Below are 23,233 nucleotides of genomic sequence, written 5' to 3' on the forward strand. Positions count from 1 at the left end.
CAAGTGGGTGTAGCTGAGAGAGTTCCCTTCCTTCAAGAATAAATAATGAATAGTAGTTTTGTTATAATTGACCTGGTATTTAACTGGTAGGTCATCTTTTGCAGCCTGGGTGGCCAGCCGGTGGGACAGCCAGCAGTTCTTTATTGCACGCAGGAGTAGAAGAGGGTGCCTCTGGCATAAGAGTCCATCCAGTATGCCTGCCACGTTGCAGTCAGATCTCTTGCTCAGTACGCTTGAGGCAGAATTGCAATGAGGCATGGAGGTTGGATCTGCATTGAAGGCTTTGTCATTGGGTCTGATGACAAAAGTGGTTGATGAACTGTGTTTTACTATTTGGGTGTTGAAGGCAAGAGTGGAAATTGTCCAGAACAATTAAGTGAACCTGTACGTGAGCAGAGAATTAAATCAGGTGCTTCAGAGTCAATCCAAAATCTATCAGTTTTGTATTTTTAGATTCCACTATTAATCTCCAGATTCTCCAGATTTTCTGTGGGGTCCGTACAGTAAATAGGATTCCTGTTCATTTGAATTTGCAGGCTGTGCTAGCTTGTCAGAAAATGAAGGTTTACTGTGGATGAATGCATCTGAACAGTGTTGTTTATCATTTCAGGGAGGGGGGAGGATAACTGGTAAAAACAAACTGCTAAAATTTCAAATCTATTTTCAGTTGTTAATTGTAGTATGTATTCTTATTTTTGCTTTGCTTTACATACTCCTAAACTGATTGACCTCAAGACTGCCTAATCATTTTGAGAAATACTTGCTACATTCTAATTCTATTTTTTGTATACTACATAGGGAATGTGATTGAAGGGAGGTCTACTCTACCATAATAAATAAAACAACATAGTAACTCGGGACTTTTGCACAGTTTCCTCATTTCAAAGGCATCTCATCTCCAAACTGGGTTTTCTTAGAAGTTGAAAAAAGAAAGCAATGTTTGTGAAAATCAGCACACAGAAACCATCCTGATGCATAGTTATAGTCAGTTTGGACATCATGGTCAGCCATAGTTGAGAATGCTTAACTACCGTCTAGCATGGTTTCTGAAGATTATGTGTGGGCTACCAAAGTAGAATTAGAAGCCATGGGTTGAGGTGGGTTTGCAAATCATGATGTGGCTTGCAGAGAACCAGCTCTGGGGTAGTCAGGTTCAGATTCTCCTGTCTGGCCATGAACCATGCTTTCTGATCTTTGAGCTGGTTGTGGTACCATCACAGAATTGTTGTAAGTGTAAAGTAGAGATGAGGGTGGAGTGAACATAAAGCTTAATGCAGAGTAGATAGAAAATTCAAGCACAGAAGTAGCTTTGAAATTATTTTATGTATTATTGGGCTACTTTGTGTAAATCTATCGAGAGGAGTTTATGTAATAAAATCACAAAATGTAACAATAAAAAACATAAGCAAGGCACTAAAAATTGCAGCAACAGCAATTGGACATCTGAAAGCTGCAGACCATGAAACATTAAAAGTTGTGTGAAATTTAAAAAATGATAAAACTCATCTAAAAACAGAAAGAGAAGAGGCCATTTATCCTGGGTTTCTGACACTCTTTAATGGAACATTTAACAGTAGAATCCAATGCAGGTCTACTCAGATGTTTAAGATTTCAGCCTAAGGCTCACAGACCTCAAACCCCAAATCATGGGGTTAGCCAACCAGAATTAGCAAGTTCAAAGCATATTTTGATTCCAAACAACCAGGCATAATGAACCACCTCAGTCTTTAAGTTCAGCTAGGGACCCTGCTTTCTATCCTATTATTGTGAGAAGACAGGTGGCAAGTATACGAGACAGGGCTTTCTAAGTGGTGCCACTAAAGCTCTGAAACATGTCCTTACATCAGATTTCTTTTTGCAGGACTGTAAAGCTGGAAGATGGATATATAAAAATACTGGCACTTGAGGGTTAACTTCGCAGTGATGGTTGTGTTTTGTCAGCTATCCATGTTGGATTATAATAGCTTTATATTTCATGGTATATTTATATTATATATTTGTACCAAAAACTTTATTGGTTGCTACACTAACTAAGTTTTGTTGCTATTGATTTAGAATTTTCCTTTTTAGTTCTAGGACACATACTAGGTAGTACTTGAGCTACAGGCACAGAGGATCTCTTTCGCATGCCAAAAGAATGCAACTTTCTCAGGCTTTGCTGCTTTCTTCTGCTTTACTTTTTTGTTGTTAATCCAGTTAACCAGTGTTTAAAATTAGAAACATATGTTATTGAACAGTATAGGTTTCTACACTGCTTATATCATTCAGTTATTTGAGTGAGTTGTGTCTTGTGTCGTTAATTGCTTACACCTAAACCATTTTAGGATGCTTCAGAGCTATGTTTTGCTCATTTAAATGCCCTAATGGCAACTGTTCAAAAAGAACGTTGTAATAATGCATCCGGGGGTTTCATCTCCGTTTCTTTCCAGGCATGGCTGACCTTTGGACAGCCCTGTTATGGGATTTTAAAAATCTGTCTGTGACTAATGTAAGTTATGCTTTTCTGCTTGAGTTCTTTATTTTTGTACAGTCTTAAGGTACCCTTCCTGAATGGGAACTGCTTGTCTTTGCGTATTAAGTTTTCACTTTCCAGCAGTAAGTAGGATTGTGTCTGGTATGGAATGCTATCTATCTGAAGAAAATGAACCTGCATCAAAACTGAGTCCCTCTGCTACAGGATCTGTGCTTGGACAAGCAGCTAAGGCACTGCTACTACATTGCAAAAGGGAGAGTGGTCACTAGGGCTCTCTGAGGCTCTGAAGGGAACTGCAAGCATTTTAAATTAGATTCTGGAATTCTGCTGCAAACCCCTCTGCGCTTTTTGCTCTCCTTGTCACGGTGGCTGCTGCAGAACTTGTTGCTCTCATTTGCATGGGCCAAGAAGTAGAACAGATCACCCTGTATTGCTGGATTGCAGCCTGTCACTCATATGCAGAGTGCACCATTCTCTGCAGAGCTGGGCACAGGCCAGTTACCTTGGCAGAAGGGGATGAAAGATATCTGACAAGAGGGAGGGGATTGGCTTTCCTTTGGCGTGGAACAGAGATAGGTGGCCTCTTTGGGTTGTCATGGAGGGTTGAGGGTGGGAATGTAGGCATTATTTATAGCACTAAATATAGTTGACTCTGCTTTCATAGAACAAGATTTGGGTCATGTGACCATTTTCCTCCTTCCTTGGCTGCTCGGCTGTGCTGAGATCATGTATCTGAATAGGTAATAATTAACTGTTAACGAGCTTTTCATTAGAGGCCTGACTGTATATGCACAGGGAGGCAGAGCTAAGGCTCTGTGGAAAAACCTGCTTTCTCTCTCAGGACAAGGTTGCAATGCTTTTAGGCTGCTGCCCCCTCTTTGAATGCTCGCTAGTGTTCATTCCCTGAATAACTTGTGTGGCAGTTACTCCCATACTGCAACACTGTTTTGAGGTACAACTTCTCGACAGTGAAGCTTCTTGGCTTAAGAGAGACGTTGCTTGTAAGAGGTGCTATTCATTTTGAGTATAAAGAAAGTCTGACCCACATAGCTTTCAATTACTTTTTTGCTTCTGACTTGTTAAGCTGCTGTAGCTATTGGGTGAACTTGAGCATAGCTCTGTGAAGTTGCCCAGGTGAGGATAGTTGTTAGAAGCCGGCATCTTGTGTTCATGGAGGTGCATTGTGACAGCTGAAAAATATGTAGCTTTTCCCAAGAAATGTCATACAGTCCCTGCCTATGGTCATGATAGACAGGCACAGGTGGAAGGACTAACGTGGCATTCAGCTGGGTTGCAGCTCTCTTCCGGAAGTGACCAAAACCAGCCCACTCTTGCATTCCCTCCTCCCTCTTTCCTATGCTAACAGCTTCTCTTACCTTGAGTGTGTGCTTCCAGATTAGACTACAGTGGCAAATGCAGGGTTCTGATACGGCATATAGCTGCTAATTGATTAACTTGCCTGTTTTTGGAAAGGCAATCAACCTTTGGATTTCCCACTGAATTGTTGTTTTCCAGTTTAATATGCTGCAAGTGAGGAGGTACATTTGTCAAAAAGCTGTTATTTCTTTCTCTGTCTTTCCGTCTCTAGCCTGATTTGAAAAGACACAGTGACCTAGCCTAGCTGATTTTAAAAAGGTGTGTGTGGGGAGGTGCCCTTTGAATTAGAATGGGAGTGAAATCCTTTGAGCATATGACCTTGAGCATGTAAATTATTTGCCTTCCCTTGCAAAGTGTGCGTGTGTCTGTTCATGCATGTGTGCTAAATATGCATTTGCTGCTAACATCAGACTTGTTTTTATAAGCGCTCCTCTGTATCTTTCTGGAACTGGTGTTTTTTTAGTAGATCTGCCTTGTTAGTGCAGGACCGAAAGGGCTGGTAGTGCATTTACAGTATGCTGCCATCTGGTGATAAAAGGTCTATAGATGCTTTTTGTGAGCTATTTTGATAGCAAGTTAGAACTTTAGAATAATTCACAATAGAGGTGGGCAGGCTTCCGACTTTCAGAATCTATTCTGTTAAGTGGATTCCTGAGAATCCACCACCTGGAGCCAGGTGCACCATACTGGCTGAGGTGGAGCCAGAGGCAAAAAGATGGCTCAAGGGAGAGCCTGCTGCCCACTGCATTGGAATGATTTGCATTTACCACTAAACATCTACATGGGGAGTTACTACAAATCCTGGTATGGGGTGGCAGAGAAGCTTTTCTTTTCTTTTCTTTTCTTACAATTGTTAACCATTGCAAATTGGAAATCCATTACATTACATTCACGAGAATTCTAGCACTGGGAATGCTATCAATATGGCTTTCACAACATCTAAAGCAAACAGCTATGGCAAAAAAAAATACACTACACAGCAGTTGCAGGATACCAATACCCTGTAAGGTGTTTTACTGGATGCCATTATGTCAGCTTTTTACAAGTTTTTTTTTTTTTAAGGTTATATTTGTTTAAAGAACTGTGATATACAGAACAGTTCAAACCATTGATCTGCTATACTGGAGGGGTTTGTATGGCGTGGAAATATCTATCCACCTTTGCTTTGCCTGGCTCCAGTGCAACTGGACAGTAGTCACAAGCTATTCTGCAGCAATACCCAGTGGAAACCCCCCAAAGGGGGTGATTAGAAGCTGGCACAGGATCTGCTGGATCTTGAATAGACTCTGCTGTTGCCCTGTCACCGAAACGGGCCTAATCCAGGCCTCTTTGCTACATCAGCTTGGGAGCAGCTGCGACAAAGGGGCATTTCTTAACCCCTCCCTTTCTGCCCTAGCTGGTGTGAGCAAGCAGCAGAGCTATAGAAATGGCTGTGCTACTCCATCAAGCCCCACTGCTGTTAGCAGGAGTGGGGTGGAGTGGCGTTGGGATAGTAGAATCATAGAATTGTAGAGTTTAAAGAGACCACAAGGGTCATCTAGTCCAACCACCTTCAATGCAGTATTTTTTTTTTGTCCAAATGTGGGACTCGAACTCATGACCTTAAGATTGAGTCTCATGCCCAACCGACTGAGCTATAGTAATGCAGCCTTAACAATCAGTCAAAAGTGAAACAGCTCCTTCCCCCTCTTGCCTACAGTCCAAAATATGCAATACAAATGGAAGGAAGTGATGGAGAGGGAACAGGAAAGCAAGCAAACTCAGGTATCAGTTCTTTATAATGTTATGTAGTTCTTACAATGAGAAACTGGGGGAGAAACAGTTGAAGGAAGAGGAGAAACCGAATAGAATTGGTCTTCCAGCAGAATTGGTGGGAGTTCAGTTGCTTCCCTTTTCTTCCTCTGCTGCAGCCTGATGGAATGGTTTCTGCCAGATGATAGTTGTTTTTCCTTGAGGCTTAAGGGTGGAGCTACAGCTTCCACTCATCTGCCTAATTTTACTCCTTTGCCTTATGCTCTAATCTCTCATTTCATCAATAGCACATCATGCTTTGAGAATTAAATTAAATTAAGAGGAGAAACACCAATTTGCTGATATAATCTTGAAACTGGGATGCACGAGGGGAGGTGGGGGGAAGTCAGGGAACAAGGTCATGAAACGGGGATATGCTGATTTTATACATGTTTTTGTCTTTTGTTTTTTCTTTGTGTATGTTTTGTTTTTATAAAAGCAGAAAACCAAATAAAAATTTTATAAAAAAAAAAGAGAATTAAATTAAAAGTGAAACTAGAAGCATAGTAAAAAAAAAAAGTCCACTTTGGATTTTGGGTGCCAGTGTGTTTGTTTACAATCAAGTGGTGTATAAATATAATGAAATAGAGTCCACCATTGCACAAAGCTTCTACTATAGGAGAGCATCGGTGGAAAAGATGGACCTGAACCATCTCTTCCTTGGTGGGGATATGAAAACATGAAATTATTGGACGAGTAGAAAAGTAGTAAAGAGTAGTAAAGATAAAGTATTGGACCAGTAGTAAAGAAGTCCTTAAGTTTTTAGGTGCTTTGTTATAAACAAGCACAATATAAATGAACATAAACTATAATATATAGGTAGTGGTGGGGAACCAGTTTTTCCCAGCCCCTGGCCTACTTTCATTTGACGATACAGCTGTTGCAGTCCAATGTTGGTCTTCAATCAGCCCCTCTGGGAATCACTTACTTTTATGCATTGTGGCTTGCACTGAGCTGTAGGATTCATGGAGCATGAAGAGAAAGAGAGGGGGGGCAGGGATGGAAATGGGTGGAGTCAAAATGAATGGATAGGTGCAGGTGCGCATATTTCCACCCTGTGCTGTTGGAAAAGGTAAAGTTCGAAGAGTGAACCAGATATAAAAATGGAGGAAATGGGAACACAAATAAAGGATGTTAACCTGCAGCATTGCAAATTTATTCTGGCTCTACTCATTGCTGGCATGTGGCCCTAAACATGCTCCCCCTGAGGGAATGTAACTGGAGACAAATTGTTACAGCTCTGTGTACTCTTTTTAGGTAATAGAATCCCACATAATGGCTCACACAGACATTTGCATCACTTGATAGCTTAACATTTGATTATCTACACTGATTTAAAACAATATTAAAAGTTCTGTCTGTACGCTTGTATATGCAATTGCTCATTCACACATGCAAATTGTTCTCTGCTTCAGAAATCAAGTGCATGAACTGGTTATGAAAGTTATGAGTTCTCCAGCAATAATGTGCTCTTTTCTCCAGAGCAGAGTGTTTCCCAGCCTTGAGTCTCCAGTTGTTTTTGGATTACAACTCCCATCATCCCTAGTTAGCGAGACCAGTGGTCAGGGATGGTGGGAATTATAGTCAAAAAACAGCTTGAGAATCCAAGGTTGGGAAACACTGGCTAGAGCAGGGGTCAACAACTTTTTCAGCAGGGGGCCGGTCCACTTCCCTCAGACCTTGGGGGCGGACGCGGACTATATTTTGAAGAAAAAAATGAACAAATTCCTATGCCCCACAAATAACCCAGAGATGCATTTTAAATAAAAGCACACATTCTACTCATGTAAAAACATGCTGTTTCCCTGACTGTCTGCGGGCTGGATTTAGAAAGCAATTGGGCCTTAGTTTGCCTACCCATGGGCTACAGCATGAATTCCTAGTGTGGTGCCTGACAGTAGTTGCTGGGAGGCTTTTACCACACTAAGTGGATTTGGTTCCTGGAATCTCAGCAGAGAGTTGCATGCCAAACAGGAGTTGGTATACTATTGTTCATATACAGTACTAATCACTGGAGTTTGCTTATTGCTAATGTTATCATGCAACATTTACATAACCATACAAAATTGGTGAATGCAATATCATTCCCTAAATTAAAAAGTAAGTCTTAATTAAAAGTTGCTAAGCTTTTGATGTGGTAGAAGTTCCTTGACTTTCTTATTTACTTGGGTTCTTTTCAAATTCAAACCTGTTCAGAGAGGGGTGAATGGCAGTCTTTTTCTACCGTTGTAGGTTGTTGTAGTTTTACGTTTAGCCCAGTGGTTTTCAAACTATGGCTTTCCTCTCCCCTCCCTTGGGGGAAGTTCAGAATGGATGGAAGGGGAAAGAAAGCTCTAGGGAGCAATAGGTTCTTGTGACTATCACAGCCTTTACCTCACTAAGCCAAGTGATATTAAAGATTGTATGCACTTTAGCAGAAGACTGTTTAATTCATATGATTTTTGAGGGTGAGTGGCTGATTGCTCCTGTCATTGCCCCATAAGCTCAGTCTGCTTTTGGGAAGAAGTGCTACATTGTTTTGACAGACTAGGAAAACTTGCCCATATTTTTTTAACGCTTCCTAGAAAGTGATCCTCAGCAGTGGTTGTTGGAAGTGGCCACCCTTGGAAACCAACCATTGGAACGTTTTTCTATCCACCAAGCAAAGTCTGAATTTTTGCTGCCTCAGCTTGTTGTGAATAACTCCCTGCAAGTTACTATATCATTTAGGATCATCCAGAGTCTCGTGTGGCAGTGTCCCGTTCCATTTTTGTAAAATAGTTTGGCCGAATGGCTGTGGCTAGTTCTGAGTGCCTTCTGTTTTTTCTCTTGTTTTGAACAGGGACTGTTAGCCTTTTCATTGTTAAGGGAAATTAGCTGTTCCTGTAGGTCACTTTGTGGCATGTTAATTGGGGGTTGCTCCTTTGTTAGCTCTCGGGGTTCTGAGTTCTTTGGGATCAGAAAGCAGATTTTCCTTCAATCATGAACTCCTTTTCTGTAATCCATGAGGTGGATTGATTTGTTCTGTACTTTAATCCTCAGAGATACTCACATAGTTTAGAAACAGGCGCACGTGGCAGGAAGACAGTATTGACAGTGGAAATGTTAATGAACTTTAATTAGTATAACTGTTTCTTCATGTGTAGAGTAGCACTTTCCTAGCTGCCTATGAAAATCCACATAAACATGTTGTGGAAGGAAAAGCTATATATGCTGAATTTGTATAAAACCAAGCCATGAGAATTACTAGAGTGTCAAGTCCTATGTTGTAAACAACTTTTAAATGAACAGTAACACTGCAGTGAAAAAATGAGCAACGGTAGCAGTGTTGGTCTGTAAGAAACAAACCCTCCAAAATCCATAGTTGGGCAGTACTTTTATTGCTCCAGTGAAGGTATTGTTCAGCTGTGGGTTTTAGCATTCTTTCTCCCTCTACACTAGATTCTCCCAGCAGCAGTACTGCATATAGCTGTTCCTGATCTGTAACCAGAGACTTTTGTATGGTACAAAGTCAAAATAGCAATTTATTTTTCATGCACTGGTCTTTTCTGATTTAGTTTATTTGTTGCAGGTTAAAATTGGTGGGACTAGCCCATGTGTACATGGGGGTAGAGGTTGCTGAAATCTGCTATGTGGACATTTTAATCACCCTACACAGACACCCCGGCAAAAATACCCCCTTTATGGTTGGATGTGCTGAATAGCAATAGAGCTGGCTTTAATTTGAGTGCTTTGAAGGGTATCAGGATACTGAACAAAAAGCCAGTGCCAGCCTCCCCACTTGCATGCCCTTCTCAAATTTGCCTTCCCTGCTTCCAGTTCCAGGGCCATAGCCAATCACTAAGAAACACAGGAGTGATGTTCCTCAGCTATGGTCTCATTTCATGCATACAATAATAGAAGCATTTCTGCTCAACAATGTAATTTTTAGTAGCGTTAAGTATCTATGCTAATTCAGATCTTTTAGCTGACACCCTGCTTTTGGAAAGCCTGGAAGTGAGTTCCTTTTTTCACTTAAAAAATTGCCTTCTGTCCATGAGATGCATATTGTGGATAATGTTGGCAGTCTATACACTATCCCTTCATTAGCACATGTTGCATACTAGGATTCTTACAGCAATGGTGATTTTGTGCTTCTATCAAAGTTCAGGAGAGACTCTGGTATCATTGTGCCTAAAATCTTTCTCAGCATTGGTTGCTGATCCACAAAAAAGTGTTGGGCCACAGTAAGCTTCTTACCAACCTCCCCCCCCCCCCCCCCGTTGGATGAACAAAACAAAACTGTATGCTCCCTGTATAAGGATGTATTTCTGAAGACCCATACACAACCCAAATACTGGGAAAACCATAGTAAGGGAATGTAATAGAAGCTGGCAGGAGAGTTTGGGAGAGTACTCTGCAACTTGCTGTTTTCTGGCTTCTACGCAGCTAACTTTTGCCCTGCTTTGGTGGGGAAGCCTGCTTATTTTGAGATTTTGATTTATAGGTAGTTGCTTCTGATACGTTTTGTTGCTGCTGCTGTTGTATTCAGCAACTTTAGGGGATTTAAATTCTTGGTCTCGTGGATTATTTTACTAGTGAAAGAAAGGTATTCTCCCAATTTGGCATTGTCTGGCTACTGGGATGCTCTGTCACACCCTCCTCTAGGGGGCAGGCTCCTCTGAAGAAAGAATTGAGAGAAGGTAGGAAGCACTGCCTACTCCTGGGTAGTAGGCAGTACCTCCTACTTCCTCCCAAGAGTTGGCATTTTCCTTCCTTTGCAGTGAATGGACACAGCAGGTTCACAGCCTGGCTTTGGGAGCCAGTTCTAGCTGGTAATAACTCCTCTTCATGCCAGGCTTGAAAACATAGGTATTGCCTATGGGTGGGTGAGAACCATTTGAAGATAATGCTGTCCATTTACTCTCAGATGGAACACTGAGCGTTTTCTGGGTACAGAGTGCTTAGAGCAATCTATTAAGAAAGGGGGGGGGGGAAATCTCAGTAGAGTCATGGCTCTACATATTGAATTTGAATATCATGTTTCAATCTACTGATCTTCCCAGTAGTTATGGAAGAGAGACTTGATTTTCTTAGAGACTGACCTGGTCGTTCCTTGGAAGGTAGATGAATGTTAAGTGTGATTGCATGGAGTGATACAATAGGGACTAAAAACCGCTTCAGTGACCAACTTAGCATATTAATTTTTGGGCTTTTCTTCCCTCTCACTAGAGCATTCAACCCCAGCCAAGGTGGTGAAAGCTGCAAATCCAAGGCAACGTAAAGGAAGCAAGGCAAGTACTAATGTTCATATTTGTGAATACTCCACGAAGTGTGGGAAGAGGTGGAATGTGACACTCAGTTGTGTATCAGAATGAATTTGTGGGAGTGTTTCAGTTTTATTATGTGGGTTAACGGTGGTTCTCAGAGCTATCTTGCTTGAGGTTTCTTGACAAAACTTGAAGGCAGCTTTAGGGGTCTTTATTTTTTGTTTCTAACTTTCATGATCAGCACCTTTTTAGTGTATCTGCTCTTAGGCTTTCCTTGCTTGTGCACCATCAGTACTTGTGCACCTGTTCTGTGCTTGTGGCACTTAGTGGTCTGCAAGTACATGTCTTAATCTGTGTGCAGCTGCTGGTGAATGGATGATTCAGTCTTACGACAGGAGATTTATCTGGAAAGCCTTTTGCAAATACGTTTTCAGCTTTGACTCAATTTGCCTGTTACTGGTTTGGTAACAAACAACTCCTGTTAACTCTTTTTGGGAAGATGTGCCAACATCCTTCCCACCCTCCATCATTGGCTGGTTTCTTTAACCCTCTGGGCTTCTCTGCTGTTTATTCCTTGACCATCAGTACAATAGGTTGCCTTCTGCTACACTTGGTGCCCACGGAGCAGTTTTAGTCTGTGGTAAAAATGCTTCAGTCTGCAATGCTGCACATCAGAAAAACTGATGTTTGCTTGTTGAAGTTGCATGTCTGGTTTTAGCTATTATACCTGTACCGAGTAGGCTTGGGTTTATGCTGCTGTTTTTTTATGGGCACTAGAGACTGCATTGTAAGAACAGACCTGTTGAATCAGACCAGAGACCCATCCTGTTCCGCACAGTGGCAAACTAGATGTTTATGGTATGTCCATAAGCAGGATGTGAGGGCAATAGCACATTCCTGGTGCTGAATGCAATCTTTGGCCCTGGAGGCCAACAATACTAGTAGCTAGGTTTAACTTCATCCCACCATTAATTTATCCAATTCCCCATTAAAGCAAAAGATGGGGTGTGACTACTTAAATCGTCCCCTCAGGCACACGCACCAGAGATCCACTGCAACATTTTGTTACAGGGGGCCCTATTTGTGATAACAAATTAATAACAAAAATAGTTTCCCTAGTATAACAAAAGTAGTTTCCCTTGTATGTTTGCTATGGGTGGTAGGCAATAAAGTTTCATTATTAATGAAATGCCTTCCTTCCTAAAAGTGTGCTCTCGTGTTGTTCTTGTCCAGCTTCATTTGGCCTCTCTGCAACCTTTTTGCTTACTTTATATGTAGTTTTTAAGGGGACTTGACACCTTACATGCAGGTTCTGTTCCAAATTTTAGAGAGGTCTTTAAGGTGACATAATTCAGGCTAGATCAGAAGAAATCTCAATGGAATATCAAGGGTTAGAAAATGAAAACAGCTGGAAGCAGGATATGCCATTGATTTGATCTGCAGTCACAGGCTCTGCTAGAGGGCAAAGCTCAAGATGTGCTTGCAAATCAAGAGGCTCTGCTAATTTAAGCTCAGTCAGTCATGGCAAAGTTCATTGAATTATAACATTTATGTGCCATCCGGTATTCCTAGGCATAGACTGTGGTGTTTAATAAATAACAATATTACTGTTTGAAAACATAATGGCAGTAATGCAGCAAGCAACCTTGGCTCAGTAAGGGAAAGAGCTGGTGATGGTTAACTTTATGCAGCCAATTTTGCAAAACAAAAAATGCCGTGTCATGTGTAAGGCTAGCAAAATCTTCCCCGTGTAAGACTAATCCATTGTACAATATCATGCAACTTCCCCTATCTTGTAAGGATATCATTGCTTGCTATTTCCTCCTTTTTCTAGTGACTGAATTCCTTCTTCCCATACTTACTTGGGAAGCAGCATCTGTCCTTGCTCAAACCTGCTTCTCATTCCACATCCCATATCCCCATCCACATAAGAAGAATAAAGTCAACCTTTTTTAAAAAGCAAGCCTATAGTATAAGTCAGTTTTATCTTAAGGTGATGTTGCATGTTGCAGACAGTGCGGAGAAACAGATGCACAAATGACATGGAGATCCACTTAATTATTCCAGGGCAGCTGGAATTATTCCAGGAGAAGATACAAATGCTCCTTGCATGTGCATCTGTTGAGCTTGTGTGTATTTGCTGAAATGAACACACACAGGAATATGTGTGAGGCACTTGCATATCTTCTTTTGGCTCTTTCTAAAATATGTGAAACTGCTTTTAGGCCCCAGTTGAAGTATCCTTACAAGGCAAGAAATGTGGGCCAAATCGATTAGGATTGGCCTTTGAGATTTCTCCTTATTGTATGTATGAGATTCTTGTCATTTAAACCCCAAATATCACTATTTCTGTTTGTTTATTTAATTTTGTTTTTTGTTTATTTGCAACATTTAAAAATATGCCCTCTACTGAGTTTTAAAGGAGTGAAAAATGCATTTGAAAACCAAAATTAACATAAAATACAGCAACAACCATATAATCTAGACTACAGTCACAGAGCAATAAAGCCACTAAGCAGCAGAAACAGAAAAATGAAGTGCTAGCAATACCCAATGCACCTCATCTCTCCTGAAAGGCCAGGATGAAAAGGTGCATCTTCAGTTGCCATTTAAAAGAAAACTGTGTTGAGGTGAGACACATCTCAGAGGGGATGTAATTCCATAGATGTTGGTTACCATAGACCTCATTAGGTGTGGGAGCTCCCAAAAGGGTTTCCCCAGAAGATTTTAAAGACCAGGCCAGTTGGTATGAGATGAAGTGTATTTTCAGATATTTGAGTCCAAGTCATTTAGAACTTTGAATCTTGCCATTCGCACCTTAAATTGGGCCCAGAAGATAATCGGCAACCATTGCAGTTGTTTCAAAATAGGTGTTTTATGTGAATGGCTAGCCACACCCCCAGAATTAATTATCGTCCCAACCTTTCGTAGCACCTGTGTTGCTAGTGTAAACAATGTTCACTAGGTGGCACTGTGTTTGCAATGACAACATTTAGTCATGCCTTAATTGCTGAAACTGAATTGAAGCCCCTCCTTCCATTGCATTTTAAGGAGGAACACAAGACTGTGGAAACTGCAGCATTGAAATGTGCCAGGAACAGTTTAGATGACAAGAGAACAATAATTTAAAGAAGGCAGATTAAATGTACCCAGCAGTGCTGCAGCAGACACACCAGCTCTTTTTTAAAAGTGTTTTACGCAGTTTTAATTTCTAAATGCTTGTGTACATTTGTATTGCACAAAATTCTTGATATAAATAGTCTTAAGAATTACTCTCTGGCAATTGGTGTCACAGGGTAACAAAGTTAAAGATTAATGGGCCTCTAGAGAATGGGTTGCCTTCCAAAGTTGGATTGCAGCTTCCAACAGCCCAGCCAACATAGCCAATGGTCAGGGATGGGGGGAGTTGTAGTGCAACAACGCCTCAAGAGCATCATGCTAGCTACCCCTTCTCTAGAGAATGTAAGATTAGGCGCTGGCCATTTACTGTACTCTGACATGGCCTCTGAAATGTAGTTCACCATGAAAAAGGACAGAAATAGTAGATGCTTAATATGGATTTTTAAAGGTGAAAAGTTCTCCTGCTGGAGAAATACTGCAGTTTTACAAAGAGGAACTCCTTGTTATATGATACTCTGTTGATTTGATATCTCTGCTTGTTTTACTAGGTTGGTGACTTTGGGGATGCCACAAACTGGCCAACGCCAGGAGAAATAGCTCACAAGAGTGTCCAGGTAAAACACCCATTCTGACTTGAGAAGGAAGGTGCTTCTGTTCTTTGGCATGATTGCGGATGACTAGGGTTCCTGAACAAATAGTGTTCTGTGCAAAAGCAAACAATTCCATGGGCCTTTGGGAATTTCCTTGTAGTGAAGTGGCTTGCTATGATGGTAGCACTACAATCCTATTCATGTCTACCGAGCAGGAAGTCCCATTAAGTTACCGTATTTTTCGCCCCATAGGGTGCACCCAGTTTTTTTGGGGGGGGGTTTAAAAAAAGTATTTCCCCCCCAGGCACGGGGCTGGCGCGGGGGAAGCCCGAGATTCCCCCGACCCCAGCCCCCAGAGCAGCCTGCTATCTGCAAGCCTAGGGAGCCGCGCCGGTCTCCCCAGGCTTGCGGAGAGCTGCACGAAGCCCGGGCGTGCTCTTCAGCGCGCCCCAGGCTTTGGAATGCAGACAGCTCTGCGCAACCCTCAGGAGCCTGGCGCGAAGTCTCGCCGGGCTCCCTGGGGTTGCGCAGAGCTTTCTGAAGCCTGGAGAGTGAGAGGGGTCGGTGCGCACCAACCCCTCTCCCTCTCCAGGCTTCAGCGAAAGCCTGCATTCGCCCCATAGGACGCACACACATTTCCCCTTCATTTTTGAAGGGGAAAAAGTGCGTCCTATAGGGCGAAAAATACGGTAAATGAGGCCTACTCTAGGTAACTGTGTTGAATTGCAGCCTTAATATCTATCTATCTTATGCCTAGGCACCACTGTGAAAGTTTGTCGAGTTTAGAAGTTAGGTTTTTTAAAAAGGTTTTTAGAGTCAGAGTTATATCCAATTAAGTGATTGTGTGAGCAGAACAACTTCTTGCACAGTGGAACCTCCTATTCTCTGTGTGTTTCCACAGCCCAAAAACTACTCTTGGCGGTTCCCTCATCCCTCTAGAGCAGATTTGGGGATGATGCAGGGGGAGGAGAGAAGAGGGGAAGTTGTATTGCAGTGACTAAGTGGGATACAACCCAGAATAACTTTAGGCTTAAATTTCTGCAGTGCATCAGGATTAACATTTGCACCCTTCTATAAATGCAGTGCCTATTTAGTCTTCCTTAAATCCTGCCAGTTAAATAAAAGCTGAGAAGTATATATAGAGTAAAAAATCCCTTCAGATTATTTTGTGTGTGTGTGTGTGTGTGTGTGTGTTGAAAGGGAAGTAACAGGGTGGTAAGAACTATGTCCCCTTACACCCAGTAACGAAAATCGAGAAAAATGGGGGGTTGGGGGGGAATGGTACCTTAATTGCCTCCAAAGATCGGTGATCCCTCAATTTACTGCTTGAAAGTGTTTATTGGATGCAGTAAATCACATAATTATGAAAGCTCAATCAAAATGGTGGTTTAATGTACACACAGATAGATAAACATACAATATCCATAGTTGATGGAAAGAGGTAGAAGTAAATAAAACAGATTACATTGTTGTGCTTAAAATGAATCAGCATTTTGGAAGTGGGCTTTATACTCATACAAAATTACTTCAGTAACCAACAGTCCCTGTTAGGTAAAGGCAGTCGTTTATGTAACCTGAACCTAAGCCTACTTAGTTTCAGGGCTTTAAAGTAGTGGCTAACACTTTTTATTGGGGCTGGAAATGCACTGGTAACCAGTTCATCTAATACAAAATTGGTATAATGGGTTCTGATCTTGTGACCCCCTGGACAACCACATCCCATACTAGTTGAAGCACCTGTGCTGTCTTCAAAGACAGTTTTGTATGTAGGACACATTACAGTAGTCCAATCCATATATCATTTGTTGTTGTTTAGTCGTTTAGTCGTGTCCTACTCTTCGTGACCCCATGGACCAGAGCACACCAGGCACTCCTGTCTTCCACTGCCTCCCGCAGTTTGGTCAGACTCATGTTTGTAGCTTCAAGAACACTGTCCAACCATCTCATCCTCTGTCGTCCCCTTCTCCTTGTGCCCTCCATCTTTCCCAACATCAGGGTCTTTTCCAGGGAGTCTTCTCATGAGGTGGCCAAAGTATTGGAGCCTCAGCTTCAGGATCTGTCCTTCAGTGAGCACTCAGGGCTGATTTCCTTAAGAATGGATAGGTTTGATCTTCTTGCAGTCCATGGGACTCTCAAGAGTCTCCTCCAGCACCATAATTCAAAAGCATCAATTCTTCGGCGATCAGCCTTCTTTATGGTCCAGCTCTCACTTCCATACATCACTACTGGGAAGACCATGGCTTTAACTATATGGACCTTTGTTGGTAAGGTGATCCATGGCAGTGATCCATAAAGGGGCCATATATCATATAGGTGGATAAATTAGGTGAAGTCTGATCTCTCCATATAGGGCCACAGTTGGTGTACCGGACTAAGCTGGTAAAAGGTATTCCTGAGTACCATCAGGACCTGAACAGCAAGGAATCTAGCAGCACCCCCAAACTGGGAACTTGATTCTTTAGGAGGCGTGCAATCTCATCATGGACAGGTTGAACACCTCTATTCAAGACTTCCAGATTCCTACCCACAACACCTCCATCTTGTTTGGATTAAGCTGCTGCTCAGTCTTCTTCCTGATCCATCCTCAAAAGGTCTTCAAGCCTACTCACTGAAGGTTGTTGTTTTTTTAATAAAAAAGATACAGCAAATCAGTTACAAAGCAAGTTAAAGAATAACCCTTTGTTCAGTGGGCAAAGTGTCACTTTTCAATGCCAGATTCTCAATTGCTGGGAATTTACCACTGTCTCTGCTTCTGTTAAGTGGAGAAAGCCAACTTTCCTTTGGCTGATGTTGTGATAGCAGAATTGCAACATGGTGCTTTGTATAAAATGACAAAGATTAAAGGGTGTATTTTCTTTTTCCAGGGAATTCCCTTTCTCTCCACAGCATTTATTTATCTAGTTTTTCTTAGTCCTGGAAAGTGATTTTCAGTTTGGTTTTGCAGGTGGACCAATTTTCTGCATTTTCTCCTTTAGTTTGGTGCTGCATAAACTGCCCAGATAACTTGGTTATTGGATGGCATATACAGTGGTACCTCAGGTTACATACGCTTCAGGTTACAGACTCTGCTAACCCAGAGATTCAGCTTCAGGTTAAGAACTTTGCTTCAGGATGAGAACAGAAATCGGGCTCCAGTGGCAGCAGGAGGCCCCATTAGCTAAAGTGATGCTTCAGGTTAAGAACAGTTTCAGATTAAGAATGGACCTCCGGAACGAATTAAGTACTTAACCCAAGGTACCACTGTAAATATTCCTGACAATTTGTTTAAAAACACAGTGGAAGCACCAGGAAGCAAATAGGGTGCAAATTGTGGTATAAATTCCAATTCTTCCTATTGTATGCATGAGCACAAACTGACCCGCCACTGATAAAGTTCAGAAAGAAAGTTCAGAAAGAAAGAACAATTAGTTTACCTATCAGGTAAGCTACGATTTTTTTAGGAGTCACATTCCATCCCCTTCTTTGTTGCGCTCTTCCTGCTGAGTGCTTCCTTGTTGTTGCAAACCCTACAGCATTGAGCTATTTGAGCAACCCCCAGTATACTTACTAAAAATATTCAAGTTCATCTCCTTTAAAAGAAAAAAGTGCTATATTTTTAAAGATTAAATTAAAGGAAGGCAAGAATATACTTACTTTTAACCCCCCCCCCCCCAAAAAAACCCCGCACATGCACACATATGCAAAAATGTGTTTTTGTTCGATTTTACCTGTACATTCTTACTGTTACTTTCATGTGGTGTACCAACATGTCATAAATTAAAGTGATATTCCCCTACCATGAGCGTATTTGGTCAAATATGCCTAAAGATGTATGCATGGGTGAATGTTTGAAGGGGTGAAGAAGTGTGGAAACATGATAATTCATGCTGCGGCACAGAGTCTGTTGTTTCCCCCCATATTGCTGAGAGTTCAGTTTGAGCAACACTTTTTGGGGGTGCTAAATCTCTGCTTAGGAGAAAGCCAGGAATAGCTCATTACAGATCCCAGGCAGATGATTTCCTTTTAGGGTTTCCCTGCCCACTATGCTCCCTAGCTCAGCGGTGCTATTCTGGGACATCAGCTTGGAGCCCATTCTAAAATCTGGCCACAACGGAGAAGGTAAATTTACCAAGTCTTCAGGCAAACCTGGGATTGTTCTTACGAGGGGATGAAGCAGGTGGGCTGGTTAGCACCAAGCCAGGCTTCTGGAGCCAGTGCCTTGTCTGCTGTATGGCTTTATGGTGGGTGGGATAAGCACTCAAAGAGGGACACAGCGCAGATGCAGAAGTGCTTAAAGCATACTTCTATTTTTGGGCTTCCCTCCCCTTTGGCAGTAGCTTTCTAGCATCATTATCTCTTGTCAGCCAGCCCCTTCTCTGGGTCTGGTGTCCTGCCCTGTCTTCATTCACCAAACTTACCATGTCTGGTTTCTGTATCATTCAGAAATCATTGGGACTCATTCTGCAGTGCATGTGCCTGAAGTACTCACTTGCCTTCTAATTTGACTAAAGTCTTGCTCTTGTAACCTTCTTAACTTCGGAACATGCTGCTCCTATATAACTATGCAATAACTACTTCGGCTTGAAGTCGTGCTTTATCAATAAGTTATTGCTCATGAATTGGAGCTCTCTCTTGAGGGTAACCAATTGTTCTTGGTTTCTAGACTCTTCAGGTGGGCTCATAAGAGTGATTGTGAATGCAAGTGTGATTGTGAGCACATCAGGAAGCTAAATGAACTTGCTGTGTCAGTTGTGATCCGCCTTTGCACAACCGCCATTTTGATTCCCAGCTTGCATGTCTGATTGTCATTTTCAGCAGCTGCCACACAAGCCTCAATCTCTCCGGAAGGTTCCTATTAAGAAAAACATGAAGGAGCAGGAGAAAGGGGAAGGGAGCGATGGTAAAGAGAACATGAAAGCCCGGTCAGATGAATCGGGGGAGGAGAAGAATGGAGATGATGACAACCAGAAATCAGCTCAGAAGAAGAAGGGTGAGAAGAAACTTATTTGAAAGTGCTGAAGCACAGTGGTCTGGGATCTCAGGGACTTCATCAAGCTGATTCCCTCCAGATGCTTTGGATTACAACTCTTATCAGGCCCAGCTGTGCTAACTGGGACCGATGGGAGTTGTGGTTTCAAACTTCTGAAGGGCACAACATTGGTAAAGGCTGGCGTTTGGTATGTCCAAGGTACGATCCGGCAGAACTTTTATTATGTTCTTTACACTTTTTGCTGGCTAAGGTCAGTTACAAAGACCTGAATGATGTGCCTTCTCCCCTTGTGCCTTCCTGGGTGAGATGTTTTGTACTTATAAAGATTTGTAACAGCCGGTCCTTGATGCCTTGCAGGTAGCAGACACAAATGGGTCCCTCTGCAAATAGACATGAAGTCTGAGGTACCAAGAGACAAAACAGCTTCTCGCAACAACAGACAGAATGAGCAGCACCGGCACCCTTCCAACAACCGAAGTGACTCAAAAGGTATTTTTGGTAATGTATTTTTTAATTATATTTTTCGTAATGCTCAGGCTGTCATGTTCCTTTAGCTCTTTCATAGGGTAGGCTTCTAATTTCCATGTGGGCTGCAGCATAGCCTCAAAGGCTTAGCAGTTTGACTGGGAGTTCCCTTACAAGTAGATGAGTGCATGCTACTGATACTTCTGAGTGGTGGTGGTGGTGTTGACTCTTTTTAAAAAATCAAAATAATATCCCAACTGAATTCTTATGTGCTTCATTCAAGGAACTGGTTTGTTCTCTGGCTAAGCCTCTGTCATTGTCTGCATAACGTGTATGAGGGAGATAGAAACCTACAGCCCTCCATGATTCAACCAGCATCTCCCAAGCATTTCACAGCTCTTAGGGGTATGCTCATCTCTAGCATTCTCTTGCAGGTTGGCATCTGGATAACAAACATGAACGAACCTGGCCTGACCATGATGAAACCTCTAGTGTCAAGAGTGAGGGAGCAACTGTGCGTGGTTCCTTCCGGGGCAGAGGCCGTGGTCGGGGACGAGGGAGAGGGCGAGGAAGAGGAGGTACTCGCTGTATGTATAAGACCGTAATATTTTTTATAATTGTGGCTTTGTGTACAGGATGTGGTTGATGCTATAGATAAAGAGCTGGCAGACAACAAATTTCTTTCCCCACTTGGAATATCAATGGCTAGGGATCAATTGCATTATTTTGGCTGGACTGTGACTCATCACAGTTTGAGTAGATGCACTAAAATAAGTGTACCATTAAAGAGCATTGTTCATGTAATTTTTGTGTAAATTTATTGCCACTGGAAATGCAACCATACTAGTTAACTGAGCATTTTGAACTAAAAAGCTACTACACTAAGAAAACAGACTTTTTGTAGATTCTCAAATATATATTACAAATATAATAGTCATTCAAGAAGTGGCTAGTTGTGAACCTCTGTTATTATATAGTGCAACTTTGTTTTGCTTGGCCAGTGCTAGATGCATATTTTCTGTGGATCTCACATTGCAATTCTGTTTAAAATGGTCTTTCCAAAAGAAAATGTCAATGCCTTTTCCAGTTCCTAAATTAGGCTGCTGCAAGCCTGGTTCTTCTAATCTGTGGATATTGACAGCGTAGAGTGGTCTTTGAAAAGTTGAGGTCTTAAGAAATTTCCTTTTGCTTCTTTCCCCCCTGCAGCTCACTTTGATTATCAGTACGGTTACCGGAAATTTGATGGCTCTGATGGCTCACGCACTCAGAAATACACCAGTAATATCACTTACTATTTTGACAACATCAGTAGCACTGAGCTGTACAGTGTTGACCAAGAGTTGCTCAAGGACTACATCAAACGGCAGATGTAAGTGTCGGTTTTGATTTTAGGAGTAGCTAACCAAACAGTTTTTGCCTTTTGAAGAGTTGTACTTGGTTTCATACCTTTTGTAGTAGATTAAAAGTTGGGAGTTGTGCTTGCAAAGACAATGGTCTTCATCCTGATTCTTGCTGTTCTACAAAGTAAAAGTAGATAGAATGGGGATTCTTGTATCATCATCACAGCCTATAAACACAGCTGTTTATAACAGGGTGGCCAATTGGAAATATGCAAGATTTTTGCTGGCCCCTGAATCAACGGTGGCAGTCTCTGTAGCCATGCCCTGCACTTACAGTTAAGACTCTAGCAGGAAAAGTGAGCAGCCTTTGACATAAATTGCCTCTTTGGAAACATATCATTGTACTTGATGCCAGCTAATGCCTCTGTTGAATCAGTGGTAGTAGTGCCTGCTTCCTAGAAAAGGAAAGCTTGCCTTTTGGTGGAAGTTGCACCCTACACCTTCTGTATCTGCACTCTGTCCTGATGTGTAGAGGAAGAGAATGAATCACCTTTTTCATGCATTGAGACCTGGTAGAATTGTGATTGGCTGCCCTGAGGAAACTCGTAGCCTTGCTTTCCCATTCAAGGGATAGCCTGGACTCCCTGGGCACTGCATAGCAAAACAGAGATGTCCCTAAGTGTTTGGTTCCCACAGACTTCGGAAGTTGGCAGCCCATTAGTTAGAGCATGACATGCAAGTTGGACTACTTACCAAATCCTGGAACAGCTGAATTCAGGATTTGCGTCCTTCAGGTGTTATTTTTTATTAGAATGTCATTCAGCTTCTTTTACTCATGCAGAATTAGCTTAGTTTGGGCTAGTTTTATTTGAAACTAGAGAAGAAAGGAGGAAATGAGTTTTCTTCTGCCCACCTGAATACATTCTGCAGGGCTGAATCAATATTTTTATTAGTATTCAGGGGATTTTCTGCTGCTTGTTTTATATTTTATTGTTGATATTAAAGGATTCTGTTAGAATCTTTTAAAATGATAGATGTATTAATGTGTGTTAGATTATGTTGTTAAATGTTGCAGTTTGTTGTTCAAATGGTTTTAATTATTGTATTTCATACTGGGGAAAATAATCCTGAAAGGGGGCCTAAAAATATTGAAAATACAGTAAAATATATATATACTTATTCATGTGGACATTTCTTGAGCTATGGTCCTGGAATTTTCCCCATAGCATCCAGTGCTGAAAGAAAGCTTGGGTATTACTGTATTTTTCGCTCTATAAGAGGCACTTTTTCCTTCCTAAAAAGCAAGGGAAAATGTGTGTGCGTCTTATGGAGCGAATGAAGCTCCGTGCGGCTCTTGCAGACTTTTCCCCAGGAGGTAGAAGGGACTGACGCAGCCAGTCAGTCCCTTCTCCTTCCCCAGGGAAAAGCCCCCAAGAGCAGCGCGCTCTTTAAAGAGTGAGCGGCTTCTGCGGGCTTTTGCAGGAGGTGGGGAATACTCCCAGAGCTTGTCGGGGCTGGTGGGGGAAGCCCGGGCTTCCCCCGCCAGCCCCAATAAGCTCCTGAGCAGCTCTGGGGTAGCCCACGAAACCTCTGCAGGGCAGCGGGATGAAGGCTCGCTGCTGCCCTGCGGAGGCTTGGCGGGCTACCCCAGAAGCCAGAACAGCTAGAGAGAGTGCTGGGCAGTGCTCCCTCTAGCTGTTTTAGCTTCTGCCTTAGCAGCGAAAAGCCTCCGCAGGGCAGTGGGGAGCCTTCATCCCGCTGCCCTGCGGAGGCTTCACGCGGCTATCCCTGGCTTTTGCAGGAGATCATTGATGGGCTGCCCTTCTCCCTCCTTGGGGAAAAGCCCCCAAGAGCCACACACACACTCCACACGGCTCTGT

General features: G+C 42.2%; 1 protein-coding gene across 4 annotated transcripts in view; it reads left to right on the forward strand.

The window, feature by feature from the left end:
- LARP1 (La ribonucleoprotein 1, translational regulator) overlaps positions 1 to 23,233 on the forward strand; it is a 65,461-nt gene that overhangs the window by 22,587 nt on the left and 19,641 nt on the right. Inside the window, exons 2-7 of one of the 4 annotated variants that reach the window (XM_083488328.1) lie at positions 10,832 to 10,893; positions 14,538 to 14,603; positions 19,374 to 19,548; positions 19,906 to 20,037; positions 20,448 to 20,600; positions 21,220 to 21,382. In XM_083488328.1, coding sequence (XP_083344454.1) covers positions 10,832 to 10,893; positions 14,538 to 14,603; positions 19,374 to 19,548; positions 19,906 to 20,037; positions 20,448 to 20,600; positions 21,220 to 21,382 — 751 coding nt within the window. Of the gene's footprint in view, positions 1 to 10,831; positions 10,894 to 14,537; positions 14,604 to 19,373; positions 19,549 to 19,905; positions 20,047 to 20,447; positions 20,601 to 21,219; positions 21,383 to 23,233 lie in introns of all 4 variants that reach the window. The other 3 variants (XM_083488326.1, XM_083488329.1, XM_083488327.1) reach the window with 3 other exon arrangements.

The sequence above is a fragment of the Podarcis liolepis genome (genome assembly GCF_965112155.1).
Source record: "Podarcis liolepis genome assembly, chromosome: 2".
In the NCBI taxonomy this organism is placed as follows: domain Eukaryota; kingdom Metazoa; phylum Chordata; class Lepidosauria; order Squamata; family Lacertidae; genus Podarcis; species Podarcis liolepis.